Consider the following 18,691-nt stretch of genomic DNA (forward strand, 5'->3'; position numbering starts at 1 on the left):
TACCGAGTGCCTAACGCCGGCCTCGGCTCAAACACCTCCCGTTTCGCCACGCTCCGGAGTCAGCAGGAGCTCATCCGACGAGGGCGGGCATCGCGCAGGTCCCCAGCCAGCCGCCGAGAGCAGACGCGGCCCTGGCGGCGTGGGACACCGAGGGGCTCTGGCTCCAGCAATAAATAAAGCGAGCAAACAAAACAAAGCAAAAAAAGCCAACAATGATAATATTTTTGGTTTTTTTTTTTTTTTAACTTTAAATATTTCTTTTTCTTTAAAATCTGTTTTTCCTCTGGGGCTGTGTCTCTGTAAAGAGCTGTGCTCTCCCTGCAGCGTCTGGGGTCCTTCCTCAGTCCTGGCCGTGGGGCAAGGGAGAAGCAGGGTCAGTTAGAGAGGGGGACGGGTGGGCGCTCCTCCCCGTGCATCACCGGCACGTGTGGATTTCCACCACCCGATGGCAGGGTTTGCACTTGACGGAGCAGCACCAGTGGAATTTGCAGCTGCACCTTTCCACAACCTCCACTTCGTCCGTGTGAAAGCCCCGGCCGCAGCACATCAGCTCGCAGCCGTCGATAGCCTTGGAGGTCTTGTTGCACTGCCGGCCACTGGTGCCCAGCACCCCGTTCTTGAGGTCGTGGTCACAGAAGTCGGGACTGGAGTCCAGGTAGACGAGGTCCTCGTCCGTGTGCGGCTTGAACTGGGAGTTTTTGGGCACCAGCACTTTGGTGGATCCGATCTCGCTCTGCTCGACCTCCGTGGCACCGTCGAACTTCTCCTTCAGGACGTTGCCCACTTTGCGGAAGGGCGGCATGGCTTTCCAGCACGTCTTGAACTCGCACGAGCCCGACACGCCGTGACACTTGCACTCCACCCGCATGTTGTTCAGGATCGCCTGGAGGAACAGACACGAGGAACAAGATGGGACCATCAGCTCGGGATGGACACAGCAAGAAGAGTGCAACGTAGCAGGGTTGTGCAGAAAGCGACGCTGATGTACGCGAGCTGACGGGATTAAATGAAGCCAAAAAGGCTCAAGCAATTGCTGCGGAGCCACACCAGCTGCCTCAGTTTCCCCCTCACCATTACCTTCCTCCCCGCCTCGTTGTTGTGGAGGTTCATTAACGCTCTGTTGGAAGAAGCCCCTTTGCTCCTCTCGCGGACGTCGACGAAGGACTGGGAGAAGGCCACGCCGTAGGCGATGTTGTCAGAGCAGCCCGACCACTGGAAGCCTAAGGCAGAGCGCATGGATGAGACAGATTACAGCCAGCCCGCCTTGCCCATCCTCTCCAGCCCGGCTCCTGCTGAACTACAGCTGACCTGCAGCCCCTTCTGTCTTCCTACCCCCTAGGCTGGACTGCCTGGGGGGTAGAATCATAGAACAGAATGATTCTATTTGGGTTGGAAGGGACCTTTAGAGATTATTTTAGCCCAACCCCTCCCTGCAGTGAGCAGGGACATCTTCAGCCAGACCAGGTTGCTCTGAGCCCCATCCAAGTTGACTGGGGAAGCTGGGGAGTGTGGCCCTGGGGGACACAGACTCTTTCCAGTGGTGCCCAGTGACAGGACAAGGGGCAACGGGCACAAACTGAAGCAGAGGAAGCTCCACCTGAACCCGAGGAAGAACTTCTTCCCTCTGAGGGTGACGGAGCCCTGGCCCAGGCTGCCCAGGGAGGCTGTGGAGTCTCCTTCTCTGGAGATATTCCAGCCCCCCCGGCCACGGTACTGTGCAGCCTACTCTGGGTGACCCTGCTTGGGCAGGGGGTTGGGCTGGGTGACCCACAGAGGTCCCTTCCAGCCCCTACCAGTCTGGGATTCTGTGATTCCGTGACAAATGGACAAGATGCCTTCTCTCCCCCATGGGTGATACTCCCAGATGCCTTTCTGAGGGACTTGTGTGGACTAATGGGAGTTTCTTCTTTTAAAAAAAAAACTTTTTCCTCCTTTCTGGATGGCTCCAGAGTGGGCATTTCCCTGCTTGGGCATTTTGCATCCCTGCTTGGCTGTCCCCGTCCCTCTGCGTGCTCACCCTGCGGGCTGCCGCCCTGCACCGTCCGGTCACATCCACACTTGTCCAGCTCACCGCTGCTGCAGGCTCGGGTCACTGCGAAGGCCACCCCTGCCGAAGAGATGGCATAGACGAATGCTGCCTCCCGTGTCCCTGCAACAGCACAAACGACGGTGGGAAACGGGGCAGCAAGTCGATGGCAAGCGAGAGGGCTTTCTGGAGGGGATGCCCTTGGTGGGCTTTTGTGTGTGTGTCCCTGCTCCTCGTCCCTCCTAACGCTGGTGTTGCACATAAACCCCCTTGAAAAACTGGTCTGAAAGCTGGCTCTCGGCAAAGCATGCTCTGCAGAGTGATCAAGTCAAGCCCTTGGTCCATCTCTTCACCCCAAGATGGGGTACCCCATGCAGCACACTCATCCTCCCCACTCCCAGGGCTGCTGCTTGCTTGGTGCCAAGCCCAGACCAGTCTCAGCAGAGACACGTCGGCGCTGGGAGACCGTTTGCAGCAGTGAGAGGCCTGTCTCACAGTACTGAAGGAGCTGGGAACTGCCCCACAAGGTTAAAAGCATGAATGCAATGGGCAAATTCTAACCTGGCCATGAGGGAGATGCAAAGGCTGCATTGCCGATGTGGGGAGAGCTCTCCACAGCTTATATGGAGAGAACATCTTGCCTGGTCCTTGCAGGGCACCTCTGCCATGAAATCCCTCCTGCATGCAAAGTAGTTGGCTGCTTTCCACGTCCAGGAACATCCCCTGCAGCGGCAGATCCTTGCCATCCTCTGACATGGGGTCCTGTAGATCCCAGCACCTCCCAAACTACCCTGCGAAACCCCACCTCGCCTTGCAAAACCAGGCTGGTCCCCAGGGTGCAGCCCCTTCCCAGCTCTCGCGTCGATCTCTGTGGTGCCGCGCGGTTAGGAAGAGCTTGTTTGGGAAGTCAGGGGACATCCCTGGGCACAAACACACAGGGTGGCGTGGCCAGGGATCAGCTCTTGCAACACCCGAATCCCCACCGTCCCCGAGGCCGGCTGAGGACACGGCCCCTCCGTCTCCGAGCAAGGCAGGCTGGCACTGGGGGATGTCCCGTGCTGGGGGTAGAGGCGGGGGGGGACGGCTTGCTCGCTGGTCAGGCAGAGGGCAGCTACTTTGGTGGTCGCAGCCCAGACTTTGGTGGCCCAGCTGTGATCTGGGCCAGGCGGCAGTGGCTGTGGAGGACCCAGCCAGCGCGGGGACTGAACCGCCTCCAAGTTAATCGAGGTTAATAGTAGGATCGTGTTGGTCGGTTTGTGCTGTGGCTGCCTAAAAAGAGACGACTTTTAGTTTCTGGTATTTCTGGTATTTCCAGTCCCTGAACCTTCACAAGAAGAGATGTTCACCCCTGCGTTGAGGGGAGGAAAGTCAAACAAGGAGCCCGGGGGGAGGCTTTGGTCTCTGGGTCCTGGGGTGAGAAGTGAGAGGGTGCATCAGAGATGGCAGCAGCACCTGTGGGGAGCCAAGGGCCGCTTTGGTGGTCTCCAGGGGTTGCAGAGGGGCTTTCCCCTCCATCTCCTCACCCTGATGTTCTGGGTCCTTGCTTGGTTTGATCACAGCCCTGTGCCTCCGGGATGCCTGCGTGCAGCTGGGGTCAGAGGGGTCGCGGGCTGCCCTGGCCATAAACCCCCCCCCGAAGGCTGGCAGCTGGGTGGTGGTGGGAGACGATGCTGTCCTCGGAGGGTAAAGCCACCGTGTGCCTCACATGTTGGGTGGCAGAGGGCTGTCCTCCCGAGGTCTTGCCCACCGACGGCTCTGCTCGGGAGCAGAGCACCAGTCCAGCAGCGGCCACGGCCTCGGGGCTGCCCGGAGAAAGGATGGAATAAATCCAGCATCCCGCTGCAGCCACGGCTTTGCGGAGCGAAGCTCCTGGGCTTGGCAGGGCAGAGATCAGATCGCAGGATGGCTGTAGGGCCCTGCTCGAACTTGGCATGGCGTTGTAAAAGGTCCAGGCTGTCCAGATGCCCTGGGCTGGAGCCTCCATGCAGTGGGCACCCGCCGGGGGTGGAAAAGTGCAGCCAGCAGCTATGGAACTGCAAGGGTCTGGATAAGCTGCCCCCCAGTACGTTCAAAAGAGCCCTGGTGAAATGCCTGGGCAAGGCTCGTCAGCCCCAAGACCCAACACCGGCTCAGGGGCGAGCGAGCAAACCCCACCCGCAGCCACCGGACTGCTGCGGTAGCCATTCCCCCACGCAGCAGCACCCCAGGCACGTGTCCTCCCGGCTCACCTTGCGTTACCACCTTGCCGAAGACGGGCAGGGTGTCCAGCGTGGAGCAGTTCCAGCGGCGGTTGCGGAACTGGTACTGGCACTCTTCGATGGCCAGCTGGGCTCCGCGCCGCACTGAGTCCATCACCTCCAGGTTCCTCTTGCACATCTGCACCTGGCGCTGGATCAAGCCCTTCAGCTTCTCGCAGGTCTCCTCCTCGGAGATGCTCCCCACTGAAGACAGCTTTGCCAGGTACCTGCCGTGACAGCCAGCATAACTGGTTAGGAGGCAAGGGTGGAGGAGCATGAACCCATGTTCAACTGGGACACCCTGCACTGCAGAAAGCGAGCAGACCTAGCCTCTCATCCCCTCTGTAGCTGAGGCCTGGTGCCCATCTGGGACCACCTTAAATGTGCCACTGCAGTGGCTCCTCAGGATGCATTTTTGGCTGGCAGAGAGCAAGCCCAAACAAAACAAGCATCCCTCTGCCACCCAGTGCCCTGTCTCTCACGGAGCCCAACTGCTGGCTCCCCTTTGCCTCTGTTGCCTGCAAGGAAGATATTTTCAGCGTTGTCTGAATGTGCCCGGTCAAGTCTCCTGAGTACCGGCACATCCAAGTGCTACTAGGAAAAGCCAGAGGTCTCTGAAGTCAGCCAAAACAAGCAGAACAGGCGCTCGGCTGCCAGCTCCAGCTGCCACACCGCTCCCACGGCGTGGCTGTGTGCTCATCACCGACAAACATCGCCCTCCAAGCCACTTCCCTCCTGGAGCCTGCTTTTAGCTCCCCTGGCCCCCAGCAGGCACGGATGGCCTCTGGGAGCTGCGGGGTTTCCTGTCACTTGGGACTCGAGCAGGGCTTGAAGTGAGGAGGACAGAGTCGGGAGCCTGATGTGGGCAGAAATGCACACGCTGGGCACCTCTTCCACCAGCCCAGCTCGTGAACCTGGCCACGAGGTCTTTGCTGACCTGGAAAAGACTGGCCCTGCATGGAGGTGACCATGTCCTCTGCATCATCCCATCCTCATCAGAAGGATCTACAGAGCTGCTCTTCAGTGTTGGGATCAGGGGGGAAGGGGAGCTGCCCGATTTGGGGCAAGCACCCCACAAGCTCTTGGCATCTCCCCACTGACCATGTGGGCACGATGGTCCATCCCGCGCACCCCAGTAACCCAGCTCACTGTGCCCCGCATGTCCCAGGTCCATCTTCCTGCCCCAGCCTCTGGACCCCAGAATGGTTTTAAGATAGACCCACACAGCTCGCTCAGGCTGTTGGATCATCCCAGACCCTCCCTCCGCGCCTGTGCCAGCGTGTGCGTACTTGAGACGTTGTCCCTTCTGCGGCTGCTGGCACTTGGTTTAGGTGACAGAGCCGCCGGTGCATCCCGTCCTGCCACGGAGCAGGGAGGTCCCCTGCATGGGACAGGCACAACTCACACTTGCACCCGCTGACCACACTGAGCTTTAACGTCCTTGGGAATCACCGGCGTCAGCTCACGGTGCTGCCTCGCCTGCACCAAGGGATGCGAGTACCGAGCAAAGGCTTTTTGGAAACCTCATTCCTTGACTCTGCATTTCCCAGCCCTACAGAGCTTGTGGGTTTTTTTGTTTGCTTGTTTTTTTTCCTCCTCCTCCCAAGTTGCAACATCCTGCTAAGGATTTTTCCTTTGAAGCCGTGCTCGCCTCCGAGAAGTGACTGTGCAAAAGTGGCTCCTGCTCCCTGCCTGTTCCCATGTGTCCCAGGAGCCAGATCTGCTGACTTCAGCCACAAAATCAAGTTGTCACAGCCTCTTCCTCCCATTAGCCCTGCCAGCCTGCCCCAGGAGGAGAGAACAGGATTTTCTCTTCCGTGCATCAGCAGAATTATTCACCAGCTTGGTTTCGTGCTTACAGCTGGGGGGCTGTGGGACCTGGTGAGAAAGCCGGCTTGGCTTGCAGCGTCCGTGGGGAGTCTGCATGGCGAGCCGTTGCAAGCGTTCAGCTTTCCATGTGTGTGGAGATCACTTGATGCAACGCCTCTCGGACAGCGGGAAGTGGCAGGCTGCCGTGGTTTCAGAGCCAGGTTCTTCCCTAGCCTTTATACCAGCTAAGCAGCTTTGCCCAAGGCTTTCTGCTGCTCCAAGGGCACAGCCTTGTTTGCAGAGGACTGGCCACGCAGCTCCCTGACGCAGACAGCAGGCTTGGAAACCCCACCACGGTCAAACCCAGGGCTGTCACCTTTCTGCTGGCCTCCACACCACGCAACGAGTGTCCTGGACATGGGGTGTGACAGCTGCATCTCACTGCACTCGGCTGGCCCAAGACGAAGGCAGCAAACCACCCTCAGGAGCTTTGAGGACATTTGACGCTGAGCAAACCCAGAGTGACTGTGACAGCCCCGTCCCCTCTCAGGTCCGGCCATCGTTGCAGTTTGTGCATGGAGAAGAAGCTGGTGCACAGTGAGGCAGTGAGATTCATCCCAAAGCACAGTGGGTCGGCAGATCAGCCAAGGAAACCAGATTCTGCCGCCAGTACTAACCCTGCTTTGTGCCGATTTGGCTTTTCCCCTCTCCGGCTACTCAAGCAGCATTTATCACACCAGGGAACCAGCTCCTGCAAAGCAGCATGGCCGGTCCTGCCAATGAGTCAGTGCCCGGTCCGGCTGCGGGCGCCTTGGCAGGAGGGAGCTGTGCCGCAGGTGTGACAGCCCCATTAACATCAGCTCTGCTCAGGATGGGCGCATCATCTCCTTTTTGGATACATTTCCCAGGTTGGTGGGATTCTCCAGGCAAGGGGGAGCTACAAATTCAAAGCACACATGAAGAAAAGCATGACAAGAGCCTTTCAAGCCTTTCCAAGTAGATGCGCCTGATAAGATGCCTCCCCAACAAGCATTTAATGCTGTTTGGGATGATAAAACGAAGGCCAAGGATGCTTCAAAGATAGGTACAGCTCTCCAAGAACACGTCTGGTAATTTGTTTTGCAAGGCCGGCAAATAAGATGAAGCTATCCAGAACGCTGCTCTGGCGTCTCTCCCCCATGACAGGTCCTCTGTATGCCATCATCCCTCCTCAACCCATGCGTATCTGCCTCTCCTTGGGGATGAAGGCAACTGTTTCTAAAATGCGATGGCCCCATCAGGCTCCCAGCTTGCTGCCAGTCTCCTACATCCCATGAGTACCATCACTGCTTTCCAAAAAAGGTGTTTTTTTTGGGAGGAGGCAGCTCCCATCCTGGTCCCTGTTCCAGGAAGGATCCAGAGGTTGAGTCAAGGATGTGAGGAAGTACCTTTACTGAAGGACCTCAGCTTTGAGGCTTTCACATGCATCTCTCCACACCACATTCAGGGGCACTGGGCAGCAACGTCTTGCCTCTTTTCTCCAGGGTGGCTGAAGGGCGAGATTAGGGCTGGGCAACATGCTCTGCCCTCACCAGCACTCAAAGATGCTTCCACCCCATGACTCACAGAGCATTTCTCAGGGCTGTGGAGCCCAACCAAGGCACCAAACCCATCTGCAACATCCCCCGGTCACCATGGAAACCCGGCTCCAGCACTGCACCAGATCCTTAATGAGGACCTTGCTCCAGGCTTCATTTTCCTGGACTGAGGTGGTAGAAACCACGGACAAAGCCTTTCTCCCTCTACCCACACAGACAGTAAGATGGGTCCAAGAGGAGCAAACCCAACAGTTCCTGCCCTCTGCAAGGTCTCAGCGCAGATCTCCATCCTGATGTCACGTCTCGATTGCTGCGCAGAGCTCTAGGTTATGACTTAAGTCTCACATGCAGCCTCAAAACAGCCCTGCTCGTGGAAAAAAAAAACCCCAATAATGGCATATTTTCTTGCTTTCCCAAGATTGGGCAAAGAATGTTTCAAGGGGTGAGCTGCTGTCCAAGCCGTTTGTTTGTCTTCTTACTTCAACATGAGATTGATGTTTCTTTTCTCCTGCCTTTAAATCCGGAGGAGCCACTCGCCGAACAAGCTCCCTTTTAATAAAAGTCACCAATTTAACACAAAGCTGACAGAAAGCCCTTCCTTTTTTTTCCATCCACAGCATGTACACCAAGAATGAAGCCCCATAATTTAAGCAGCTGCAGTTGATCCACCCTGCAAGATGGCAAATAAGGAAACCTCAAATCCAGGGAGCTTTGAAAAGGAGGGGGGAAGCCCTACTTAAATAAAAATGATGGTAATAATTTCAGGAGGAAGAATAATTGGTGGAATGACAAGAAGACATTGGAAGAGACACAGCAGTTGGCAGATAGAGCCAGAAGGAGAGGGCAGGGGGTTCCCGGCCGTGGGAAGGTGTAGAAATTTGAGCGATTGACAAATTCTCAGCAGAGGTGGGTCAGGGAAGATGTAGCAGATGTCTTGGAGGAAGCAGAGATCTCTGGTGTTTCTTTTATTTAAACAAATGAGTTTCAAGTGTGAGAACTCTTCGTATGGTCTCATTTTGGGAATATTTTCCTGGAGATGGTAACAGTCAGACCCAGGCCAGTGGTATCACTGATATGTCACTCAGAGATGCTGAGAAATCAGATGAGCTCAGAAGCTTCACCCTGTTCAGCAAACACCCAACCTGCATGGGACAGAATCACAGAATGGGCTGGAGTGGGCCTTTAAAAGCCACAAAAGCCTTGTTCAAGTTTTGAACTGCAGAGATGCTCCAGCTCTGCTCCTCTCCGAGAGGCAGCCTCTGCAAACGTCCTCCCTGCTCAGGGAGCAACAAAGTCAGCCTGGATCAGCAGCGTCTCTGTGCCTCTCGTGGCTGGACGTATGGTCAGCCAGTGACCCAGGGATGTATTTAGGATTGAGACTGCCTTGTGCAGAGAGGTTTCCTCTGAGGAAGAAGAAAAGGCTTGTTTAGGATGCAAAAGCCAAAAGTGGATGGAGATAGATGCAAAGAGAGAGGGGTACTGACCGGGCACTGGAAGGAGCCATCCTGCAGCTATGGAGACAGGGATCATCTCTGCTTGTTGCTTTCCCCTTCCAAGCAGAGAGAAGGCATGGGGAGGTGTCCCAGGGCTGGCAGGTCAAAGGATGCTCTAGGTGGGCCAGAGAGCCCACGTGCTTTCTCTTGGTGTCCCGCACTGGCCTTAGTACCACTTCCCCTGTGCCAACGTGGTCAAGCTCGTAGGTGCCACCCACATCTTTGGCATGGTTCAGCAGGTCTGCCAACTTGGGCATGTTCCTGGCAAGGTTGCCCTTATCCAGCTGACGGCTCTGCGGCAGGACATATCCCTCCCAGAAACGAGACATCCACTTCCTGAGATCAGATAGCCTGCCTTTCCATCCCTTCTAGGTATAAACCACGGTTTACACAGTCATCATCTGAAAGCCTGGCTGGTTTCTTCCCTGGAAGAAAAGCAGCTCTCTGGCTCAGTCCTTCCTGTCACAGTTACTGCGTGTTTCATCTCTTGGCTGAAATCGTGCTTTTCACACCCTAACCTCTACCTCCAGTTAACAGCTGCCAAAACAGTCCCCCAGGAGGAGGCATTGCCACGCTCACCATTACCTGCCTACAGACCTAGACCTGAGCGTGCAGCTCCACTGCCTGCGCTCAAAGGTGAACCTACATCTCAGATCCTGCACACCACGCACTGTCTAGGATGTGCAGGTAGCAAACACGCATCTACCCATGCACAAGCCATTGGTGATGGCCTGCCTCCCTCATCACAAGTCTCTAGGGACAGCGAGATGGCCCAGCTGCTAGTCCCAAGCCAGTGCTGCTTCTTGGCTTTCCGAGCATCTGGGGGCAACATCTCCACTTTGTGATGGGAAAGACCAGGATGGAAGCTGGGAAGACCAGGACGGTATCTGGGAGCAGCATTCACTCTGGAAATCCACTTTGGATCCATAGGAAACATCCTTTACTGCATCTTCCTTTGTAAGCTAACAGAAGCTACTCCCGGGCTCCAGCACAACAGCAGTGCCTTGTTGCAAGAGGAGGCAAGCGCAGGCCACGGGGCTGAGCTCTGTGGGAGTTCCCCTCGTGCAGCCCTTCAGGCTAGACCTGGTTGGAAAAATCCTGACGAGTTTCTAGTTTCGATCAGAATTTGCAAATCCGTGGCGAGAGGAGCCTTCTGCAGGATTAGTTTGATCTCGCCCAACTTGCATCAGACCCCAGGCTGCTCTCCATCAGCCAAGATCCTCAATTAATTTTTTCCCCAAGTAATTTAATGAAAGCACAATACTGGCTCCAGTTCTGCTGAGCCAGCCAGATCCTGCACACCACCTTCCCAGCTGCAAACCACAGCGGCCCATGGCAGCAGCTCCTGGACGATGCTGCCGGGGGGTCACCCACAGACACCCCGGGGCTGGAGCCAGACAAAGGTCACCTGCGCTTTGTCTCCAGAGCAGAGTCAGCCGTTCGAGCAGCCTGGGATGACTGGGATTTTTGGGGATTCGCGAGGCTTTCAAGCTTTAAGAAAAAAATCACCAAGTATTGCAAGAGGCAGCGTCATTGCACTACTAAGGAAATACGGAAGAACCTCCTGGAAACTGTTCGCCTCCAGGATTGCTCAGCAATTTCATCATTTCAAGAAAGCCCAAATAAATGGCTGTAATGCATTTCTCTCCATCCGCAAGGATGAATTAATTGAGAGGACAGTAGCTCTCAGCAGAGTAACATAAACATTTTTTTTGCTTTAATGCAAAAGTCCAGTTCTGACTCATGGAGTCATCGCAAACCATGGCAAAAAAGAAATTTGCCTCTCGCTGTTGCTCATATTTGGAGCTGATCTGATTCTGCACAACCTGGGGCGCAGCGTGGTTTTATCTCGCTCACGTCCATCCTCCCTGGAATAAGGCTCTGCTGCTAAAGACTGGGGTGTAGTTTTGGTTGAGGCTTCCTTAGGAAAAGACAGAAATGCCCGTCACCGCTGCAGAGGCAGAGAGCACGGATCCCTCCCGCACCCAGCCAGACAGGACCAGAGCTCAGAGACAAGCCAAACTGGTGGGAAGTCCAGCGCTGAGACTGGCAGAGGTCTCCTGCCTCGGCAGGATGCAACCCTTAACGCCAGTCTGTCTTCATCACTGAGCTAAAGTCAGCTGGTTTTGTCGGACGTGGCGAGACTTTAAAAGAAATAAATATAAATTAATACGTATTTCCAATGGACAGTGCTGGGTTAGGTCTCCCACCCCACACCCTCAGGGAATGGGTGTCTCTGGTTGCCTGCACCCACCTCGCAGACCCAGCAGGATCCCCAGAGCAGCGCGAAGGAGCCCTGGGCACCCCAGAAGCGGAGAGCCGCTCGTCCAGCCCACAGCAGCCCTCAAAGCAAGGAGATTCTCCGTCAAACCCAATCGGCGCAACCCAGCATCCCGGCTGCCTGAGCAGACGTGGCTCGGGGAACCTTCTCGACGCTGCCCTCGTATCAAAAACCCAGAGCGCAGGGTGGGGAGCGGGGCCCGGCAGCAGCAGCTCTGCCCTGGAGCTGCACCACGGCGGCATGGCATCCACCGGGGAAACGCTGGGCCGGTTCCTCGCCAGGTGGAAAACGGGAGGGTCGCAACGACAACGCGAAGAATCTCGTACAAAATTCAGCCGAGCCAGGCTCAAAGCGAAGCGAGCTCTGCCCTCTACCAAAGCTGGGGAGACTCGCCTTAGGAAAAAAAAAAAAAAATCAGGTTTGGTTTAAAACCAGAGGGATGCGAGTGTAGGAATCAGGCGTGCTTCTTCCCCAGTCGTCTACATTGCTTAACGACCCAAACCGGCATAAAAGGAGAGTTCAGGCTTCTCTTGCAACATCCCCACTGCAAAGCTGGCAGGGGTGGGCACGAAGAATTGGGCCCCGCGTTTGCAAAGCGCCTGGTGATGTTCAGATGAAAGGGGGACGGAGAAACCCAAACTCCTTTTATCTCTCCCTCTCCAGCCCTCAAGAGTGGTTCTATTAGAGGGCGACTGCTTAGCCAGGCTTGTTTGGACACTTGCAAGGTCTTCAAGCTTTCCCAGAGCGCTCAAATTAAATTATTCTTAAAGGGTTTAAAAGCCCATCTGTGCTGCTGGCCCTTTAAGCCAAGTCTCAAGTCCAGAAGGAAGTTTTAAACCCCTGTAAATAGGGGGTAGACTGAGCTGCTAGTGGCACACCCTGCTCTGCAGCGGCGTAACCGCATCTCAGACTACGCAGCGTCCACATGGAGAGCCTCCTCCAAAGCCAGTTTGAGCTGCAAGAAAATGGAAAGAGGCTGTAATCATCCCCAGATAGCTTGATAATGAGGGGCCTCACCCAGAAAGGACCCCTGCCCTGTTGTCTCCGATGCTTTCCAGGCATGGGATTTGACTCTCCTCATTCAAACCACCCGAACAGCTACAGATCACAGCAGCCCCAGTGCCACGGGCAGTTAGTGGATGCTTACATCCCCACCCCGCTTTGCACATTTTCTGGTTCACCTCTTCAGGTGGGCTTCCCTCCCTCCAAAATAAAGAAAGAAATGAATAAATAACTAAATAACTGACTGCTCGTGCCTTACCTCCCACTGATACAGGAGCCCGGCACTCCCATGCTGGCTTCAGAGAGGTTCGCGTTCGGCTGAAGCCCTCTACAAAACAGCCCCAGCTCCGGGATGGCTTGGGACCACTGAGAACATGCTTCCCAAGGCAACCACGCTGCTGCACGTGCAGGTTCGAGAGCTGAACTGAGGCGGTGAAACGCGAGTTACTTTGGAAAGTAACACGGCTGCTTCCCCCGTGTGAAGCACGTCCCTGGACTCCTCCAGAGATAAAGCAGAAGCTGGAGGGACCTGCCTGTGCACAACCAGCTAGATGTGAAAGGCACTAACTACAGCCTTTTATTTAATTGTACAATTCTGTGCCTAAATGGGCAGGAAGAAAAGCTTTAAAGCTCTCTGAGCTTCCAAAGGCAGGAGGGAAAGCAAGCCTGAGGCTTGCACGAGAAGGAGGAACAGAGCATCTCTTCAGATTTGGAGAACAGAGGTTTTCTGGATAGGCAGCAAGCCAAGCAGCGACTCCCAGAACTCAGACGCTGAGAAAACACACCTGAGGTTTGCTTCCTAACCAGAGAGAAAGCAGCTTGGTCTGTCTAATGAAAAGATCTGGCAAAGCCTCTTCCAGCTCAGCACTCGCTGCAGAGGAGGAATCCCTCCGGAGGTACCTACGCTGTCTCCCTTTTCTACGGCATGAGGTGGCTCGGAGGACACCGTTTGCGTGGCCGAAACGAGCCTGTCCCCACAAAGCCAGGCTCACAGAAAACCTTCAGCCTCAAGTGTTGCAAGCGGCGTCTCTCCGAAGCGCCGGGGGAATGCGAGTCCGGACAGGTCGAAAGAAGCTTTACGGAGGGGGGGAAAAAAAAAAAGAAAAAAAAAGTCACAACTGAGCTTAATCACTAATCCAGCAGGTTTCTGGAAAAGCAAACTTCACCGAGCGCTGCCACCCCGTGCACACACCTATGTGCAGAAATATGCGCCCGGCGAGGCGGGATCCGGCCCCGGTGTGCTGGGCGCAGGCTGGCAGCTCTGTGATAAAGCAGAGCCCGCCGGAGCCCACAGGCGCGAGGCTTCGCCGAGACGTACGAGGCACGCTCATTCCTCGAATATCTGATAACTCCTGGGATCCTTCTACCTCTGTTTATTGCCTCTGGCAGCCTTTGTTTCTGATGTGAGAAGATAAACAATGGGAATTGTCTTAATCCTAAAGGCAAAGAATAAAAAGTGCCGAGCGGGGGATGATCCTTTTATCACGATACATTTGCAGCATCAAAAAAAAGTTGACCCCCTTCCTTTCAAGCGCACTGAAACGTCTCTGCTTTTCCTCCCCTGTTCGCAGGAATGAGCCCTCTGCCCGCCCGCGGCCGAGCCCCCGCGCCCACCCCTCGCTGTGCCGGCACGGACGGCTGCACGCAGCCCTCCCCGGAGAACCACCCCTCCGCCTCGGCTTCCCAAACGCAGTCCCAGCTGCGTGCGGCACCGGGGACCAGGGGGTCCCACTCTGTGCATCCGCGCCGGGCGGCTTGTCAACCTCGCTCGTGAAATCCCCCTTTGCCGGGCTCTTCCCCGTGCCTGTCCCGGGGCAGCCCAGGCTGCTCCTCTCCAGGGACCTGCCATCATCCCGCACGGCTTCCTCGGCAGGACGTTCTCCCTTGCAGGAAAAACACTCCCACAGTTCCCAATATACCTTCACCGAAGGCACGACAGCTTACAAGACCACCTTGATAGCTGCTCTGATCCACCCACCGCTTGCTGGAGACGCATGGCGCGCGAGGCGCTCCATCTGGCAATGGAGGAGGGGAGGAGGACTCAGCGCTAACGCATCCCCGGCAGCTCCCGACGGGCGAGCACCTTTTCCCACGGGCAGGACACTCGGAGAACGCCGCTGACCTGGCGCTTTGCCCCTCCAAAAACCCACCCACGTCCCGGCGGCCTCCAGCGAGCCAGATCTGAAGGCAGGAGAGATGGGAGCTGCATCCGGACGCGGAGAGGACTCCTGGCACTGGGGATGCGCCGGTGGGACCGTGTCCACCTGGGCGCAGGTGTCGGGAGAGGCACAAGCCGCTCGGGATCTTTCATCCCGACTGCCCTGGGGACTCCCTGCCCGGCTGCGGTGTACCTGCCCTTGCCGGTGGAGACCCAGCAAGGTGAGATGGAGGTGGCCCACGTTCCCAGCCTGGGTGCTTGCACCGGGAACTAATTAGCTCACGGCAGCCGGCGACGCTGGGAGCATGGGAAGCGCCATCTCCCACCGGAGCAGGTTAATTAGAGGAATTGGCGCCTTCGTTCAAAGTTAGGTGGGAAGGTGCTGCCGTCCTCCATCCCCTCTGCCCTGGGAGGGGGGGGTCACCACAGAAGACAGTCCCACCGCCTTGGCAAACACGCAGGAATTTTCCAGAACGCTTTTCCGCCCCTGTTTACCTCACACGTTATTTCAGTGTTTGTTCGGTGGGTTCCCAGTGTCACCGGGCTCCTCCCGTCCTCCCGCCAGCAATGGGGGTCCGAGGCGCGGGCGGCCCTGCTTGTCGCAACCCCCCCGGGGGTGGCACGCTCGGCCGCCCCAACCCCACCAAACCCTTGGACCACTGGCGCCTCGCCGACCCCCGGGGCCCTGCTCTGACCCGGCGCCCCGACCTCCGTCCTCCCCGGGGCCACCGTCCGGATTTGTAACTTAAGGGCAAAAGGGGACGAGGGATTGATAACCAACCCCTGCCCGACCAGCCCCGGTGGGACGCCCGAGCGGCTGGGGAGGGTGGGCATCCCCCGCAGCCCACCTGCCCGGGGACGCAGGCTGTGACCCCCACGCCGCTTTGGGGGGTCAGCGGGTACCGGGTGTGATGGGGACGGGGGGGACATCGTTGTGGGAGGTCTTGCCCCGATGCTGCCCGACCCCGGCAGCACCTGCTCCGCCGCCCCGGGGGTACCAACAAGTGTCGGTGGTCGCCGTCCCCGTCCCGTCCGTCCCCCCCCCCCCCCCCCCGCGGCTACTCACAGCCAGTTGCTGGCGTTGGCCGAGAAGGTGGCGAGGATGATGAGCAGCAAGGAGCGCAGGAAATACTCCGGGCTCATCCTGGAGGGCAGGCAGGGGCAGAGCGAGCGGAGCCGGCAGCCCCCTCCCCACCCACCCCCGGTCCCCCCCCGGCCCCCGCCGCCGGTGGGCACCGGGCAGGAGCGGCGGCGGGCGCTGCCCGGTGGATGCGCCCGCGGCGGCCGCCCAGCCCGACTGTCAGCTCGGCCGGCCCATCCCGGGATGGAGCGGCGGGCCGGGGGCGGGCCGGGGGCGGGGGAAGCCCCGGGGGCCGCCCCGGCCCCGCCGCTGCCTGGGCGGGACCCGCGGCCGGGGACACCCCCGAGGGCGGGACGGCGGCGGGGAGGGGCAACGGGGGGGTCTGGCGGCGGCCAAGGACCCGCTGCACCCCCCCCCCTTAACCCCCCCAAACCCCCGCGGAGACCTGCGCGACCCCCTGGGGGGGGGTCGGGGGGCGCGGAGGGATCGGGGGGGGGTGGGGTTTGCTTCTGCCTGGAGCCGCAGGGAGAGAGGGGGGGGATCTCAATGGGGGGATCTCAGTGGGGGGGATCTCAATGGGGGGATCTCAATGGGGGGATCTTGATGGGGGGGATCTCGACGGGAGGGATCTCAATAGGGGGATCTCAACGGGGGGATCTTGATGGGGGGATCTCGATCTGAGGATCTCAATGGGGGGATCTCGATGCGGCGATCTCGGCAGGGGGATCTCGATGGGGGGGATCTCAATAAGGGGGATCTCAATGGGGGGATCTCGATGGGGGGATCTCAATGGGGGGGATCTTGACGGGGGGATCTCCATGGGGGGATCTCGATCGGGGGATCTCGATGTGGAGATCTTGACGGGGGGATCTCGATAAGGGGGACCTCAACGGGGGGATCTCGATGGGGGGATCTCGACGGGGGGATCTCGAAGTGGGGAGGAGGGGGTTTTCTCTCGGATTTGGTGTTTATAGGGTAATGGCTGTGAAAGAGCGGAGCCCTCCGGACAGGGCCTGGCGTTGCCTTGCGTCTCCGTGTTGCTGGGATCAGCCCGGGAATCGCCGAGATTCCCTTCCCTGTTTGGCCGGTCAGGATTTCCCAAGCTTCCGAGGGTTCGCCGCCAACGCCAAATTTCAGCATTTGGAAATTCGCAAACAAGGGGAGAGCTCTGGGGGGTTTCTATTAGCGGCCGGAGCTGGTGGCAGGGACAAGGTTGCCCCCGTGGAGAGCCGCCAGCCAAGCGCTCGGTGATGGAGCCCGTGGAGGGTGACGCTTGAGCAAGTGTCGAGGCTTAAATCCGACTCTGAAGCTGTCTGGAAAGGTCAATTCTTGGGAATCCCAGCAGGAGCCAACAGCAGCGTGGCTTGCCCGCCCTGGGGGCGAAGAGGTGTCGTGGGGATCCCCGTCTCCTCTCCCGTCCACCATGCCTCCATCTATCCCCTGCAGTCCACGTGGGCACAAATGACTTTATTTAAAGCCAGGGGCGACACGAGATGGCTGCTTGGTGTGAAATCCAAGATCCCAGGCAGCCCACAGCCGTGCACCAAATCTCCTGACAATGTTATTAGTTAGGTCCATTACTAAAACCTCTTGCTACCATCTCTAAAATCTTGCCAAGCTGGTTTGGAGCTATTCAAAATTCCCTTTGTCTTTTCAACTCCATTTTCCTGCTCTCTGTGTAGCTGGGACACACTTATTCAAAGCACGGCAGCTTGCACTGGGCTGCACACATGCCTGTCTAAGTGTATTACACCTACTTTAAAATCTCTGCATTAGTTCCCTGTCAAAGCGAGGATTTAATTTCAAAGTGCTTTGACTTATATTCCAGCTCCTGACAAGCGGCAGCCCACCCTCACCTAGTCATTCATCTGGCTTTCACATCCTTGCTGATTATCCCGGCTGAAAGCGGGATGCTGGCTGCTTTGCCGGTGAATCGGAGGTTGTTGCTGCGAGCCCCGACTGGGTAATTCAGTGCAACTGGAGCTGATTAATCTGGCTCATCGCTCGAGACAAAGCCGTGGCCTTCCTCTGCCTTCTGATCGCTCTGGGTGTTGAGTGAAGTCGTCAGGAAGGCAAGAGCTAATTGAAAGGCTAAGGGGAACGAGAGGTTAGAGGGCTGTGGCTGGCTGGCCAGGGCCACGTGGGTGCATGGGAATATCGTATGTTTGGACCTCAGATGTGTTATTCCCCTCCAAGGAGAAACACCGGAGAATTCAACAGAAGCCAGAGGGGTGGGCATGGACCCAAATTTCTGCACGGGTCACCAGGGTACCCTGGCCAGTGTGGACACCTGCAGCCCAAGGAGCACCCCTGGCTGAGGTGCCCCTGGTGCCAGGGTTGGCGGTGATGCCGGCAGGCTCAGGGCACGCTGCGGCTCTTGTCAGGGTGGCTGTGGTGGCTGGATGGCACGGTGGGTGCCTGACATCAGCTGGAAGACCTCTGTGAGATGCCACAGGATGATTTCTCAGGGCCCTTCGTATGGGCCCCGTGTGCTCTGGGTGATGCAAGATGCTCCTCTGCCCTGTGATGTCCCCTCTCAGCACCAGGCTCCAGATTCATTTTGCTGGCCCTGTGTTAAGGGCATGTTAGGTGGGTCAAGGAGGTGTTTGGGAAGGCAGATCCCCTGGTCACTCTGCTTCTCATCCTCCTAGCAGGAGTGGAGGCTGCCAGCCACTTGGCCCCAGCACCCCTGGAGATGCTTCTCCCTGGGTCTGCTCCCTACTTCTGCCTGCAGCACGCCTGCCTCGACACCTCCTGTGGCCTGGGCAAGGAGTTGTAGAGCATGTCCACCTGCTTCTGCAGCAGGTTCAGACCAGTGTCTCCAGCACAGGGGGTAGAACAGAGGGGAACATCCCGACTCACCCAGCAGGAAGGGAGGTACATGCAGAGGGCAGGAATGCCAGGCCGTTCGCAGCAGTCACAACGTGGGATCTTGTCCATGGGATGCGTTGGGGTGAGGGTGTCCATGGACTGATGGGTGGGAGCCCCATGCCGGAGGGACGGCAGATGCAGACACATCTGGAGCAA

At 57.5% G+C, this 18,691-nt stretch overlaps 1 protein-coding gene across 2 annotated transcripts; it reads right to left on the reverse strand.

The window, feature by feature from the left end:
* Nucleotides 1-237: 237 nt before the first annotated feature.
* Nucleotides 238-15,757, reverse strand: WNT4 (Wnt family member 4). 2 transcript variants are annotated; one of them, XM_075437229.1, is made up of 5 exons: nucleotides 15,650-15,757; nucleotides 4,255-4,490; nucleotides 2,018-2,107; nucleotides 1,078-1,220; nucleotides 238-883 (listed from the first exon to the last, which is right to left on the reverse strand). In XM_075437229.1, exons 1-5 carry the CDS (start codon nucleotides 15,724-15,726, stop codon nucleotides 416-418), a joined length of 1,014 nt encoding a protein of 337 aa, XP_075293344.1. In that variant the 5' UTR covers nucleotides 15,727-15,757; the 3' UTR covers nucleotides 238-415. The 2 variants fall into 2 exon arrangements, with proteins under 2 accessions (XP_075293344.1, XP_075293343.1); XM_075437228.1 differs by having other exon boundaries at nucleotides 2,018-2,149.
* Nucleotides 15,758-18,691: the final 2,934 nt, after the last annotated feature.

Source organism: Opisthocomus hoazin, chromosome 16 (assembly GCF_030867145.1).
Source record: "Opisthocomus hoazin isolate bOpiHoa1 chromosome 16, bOpiHoa1.hap1, whole genome shotgun sequence".
Classification (NCBI taxonomy): domain Eukaryota; kingdom Metazoa; phylum Chordata; class Aves; order Opisthocomiformes; family Opisthocomidae; genus Opisthocomus; species Opisthocomus hoazin.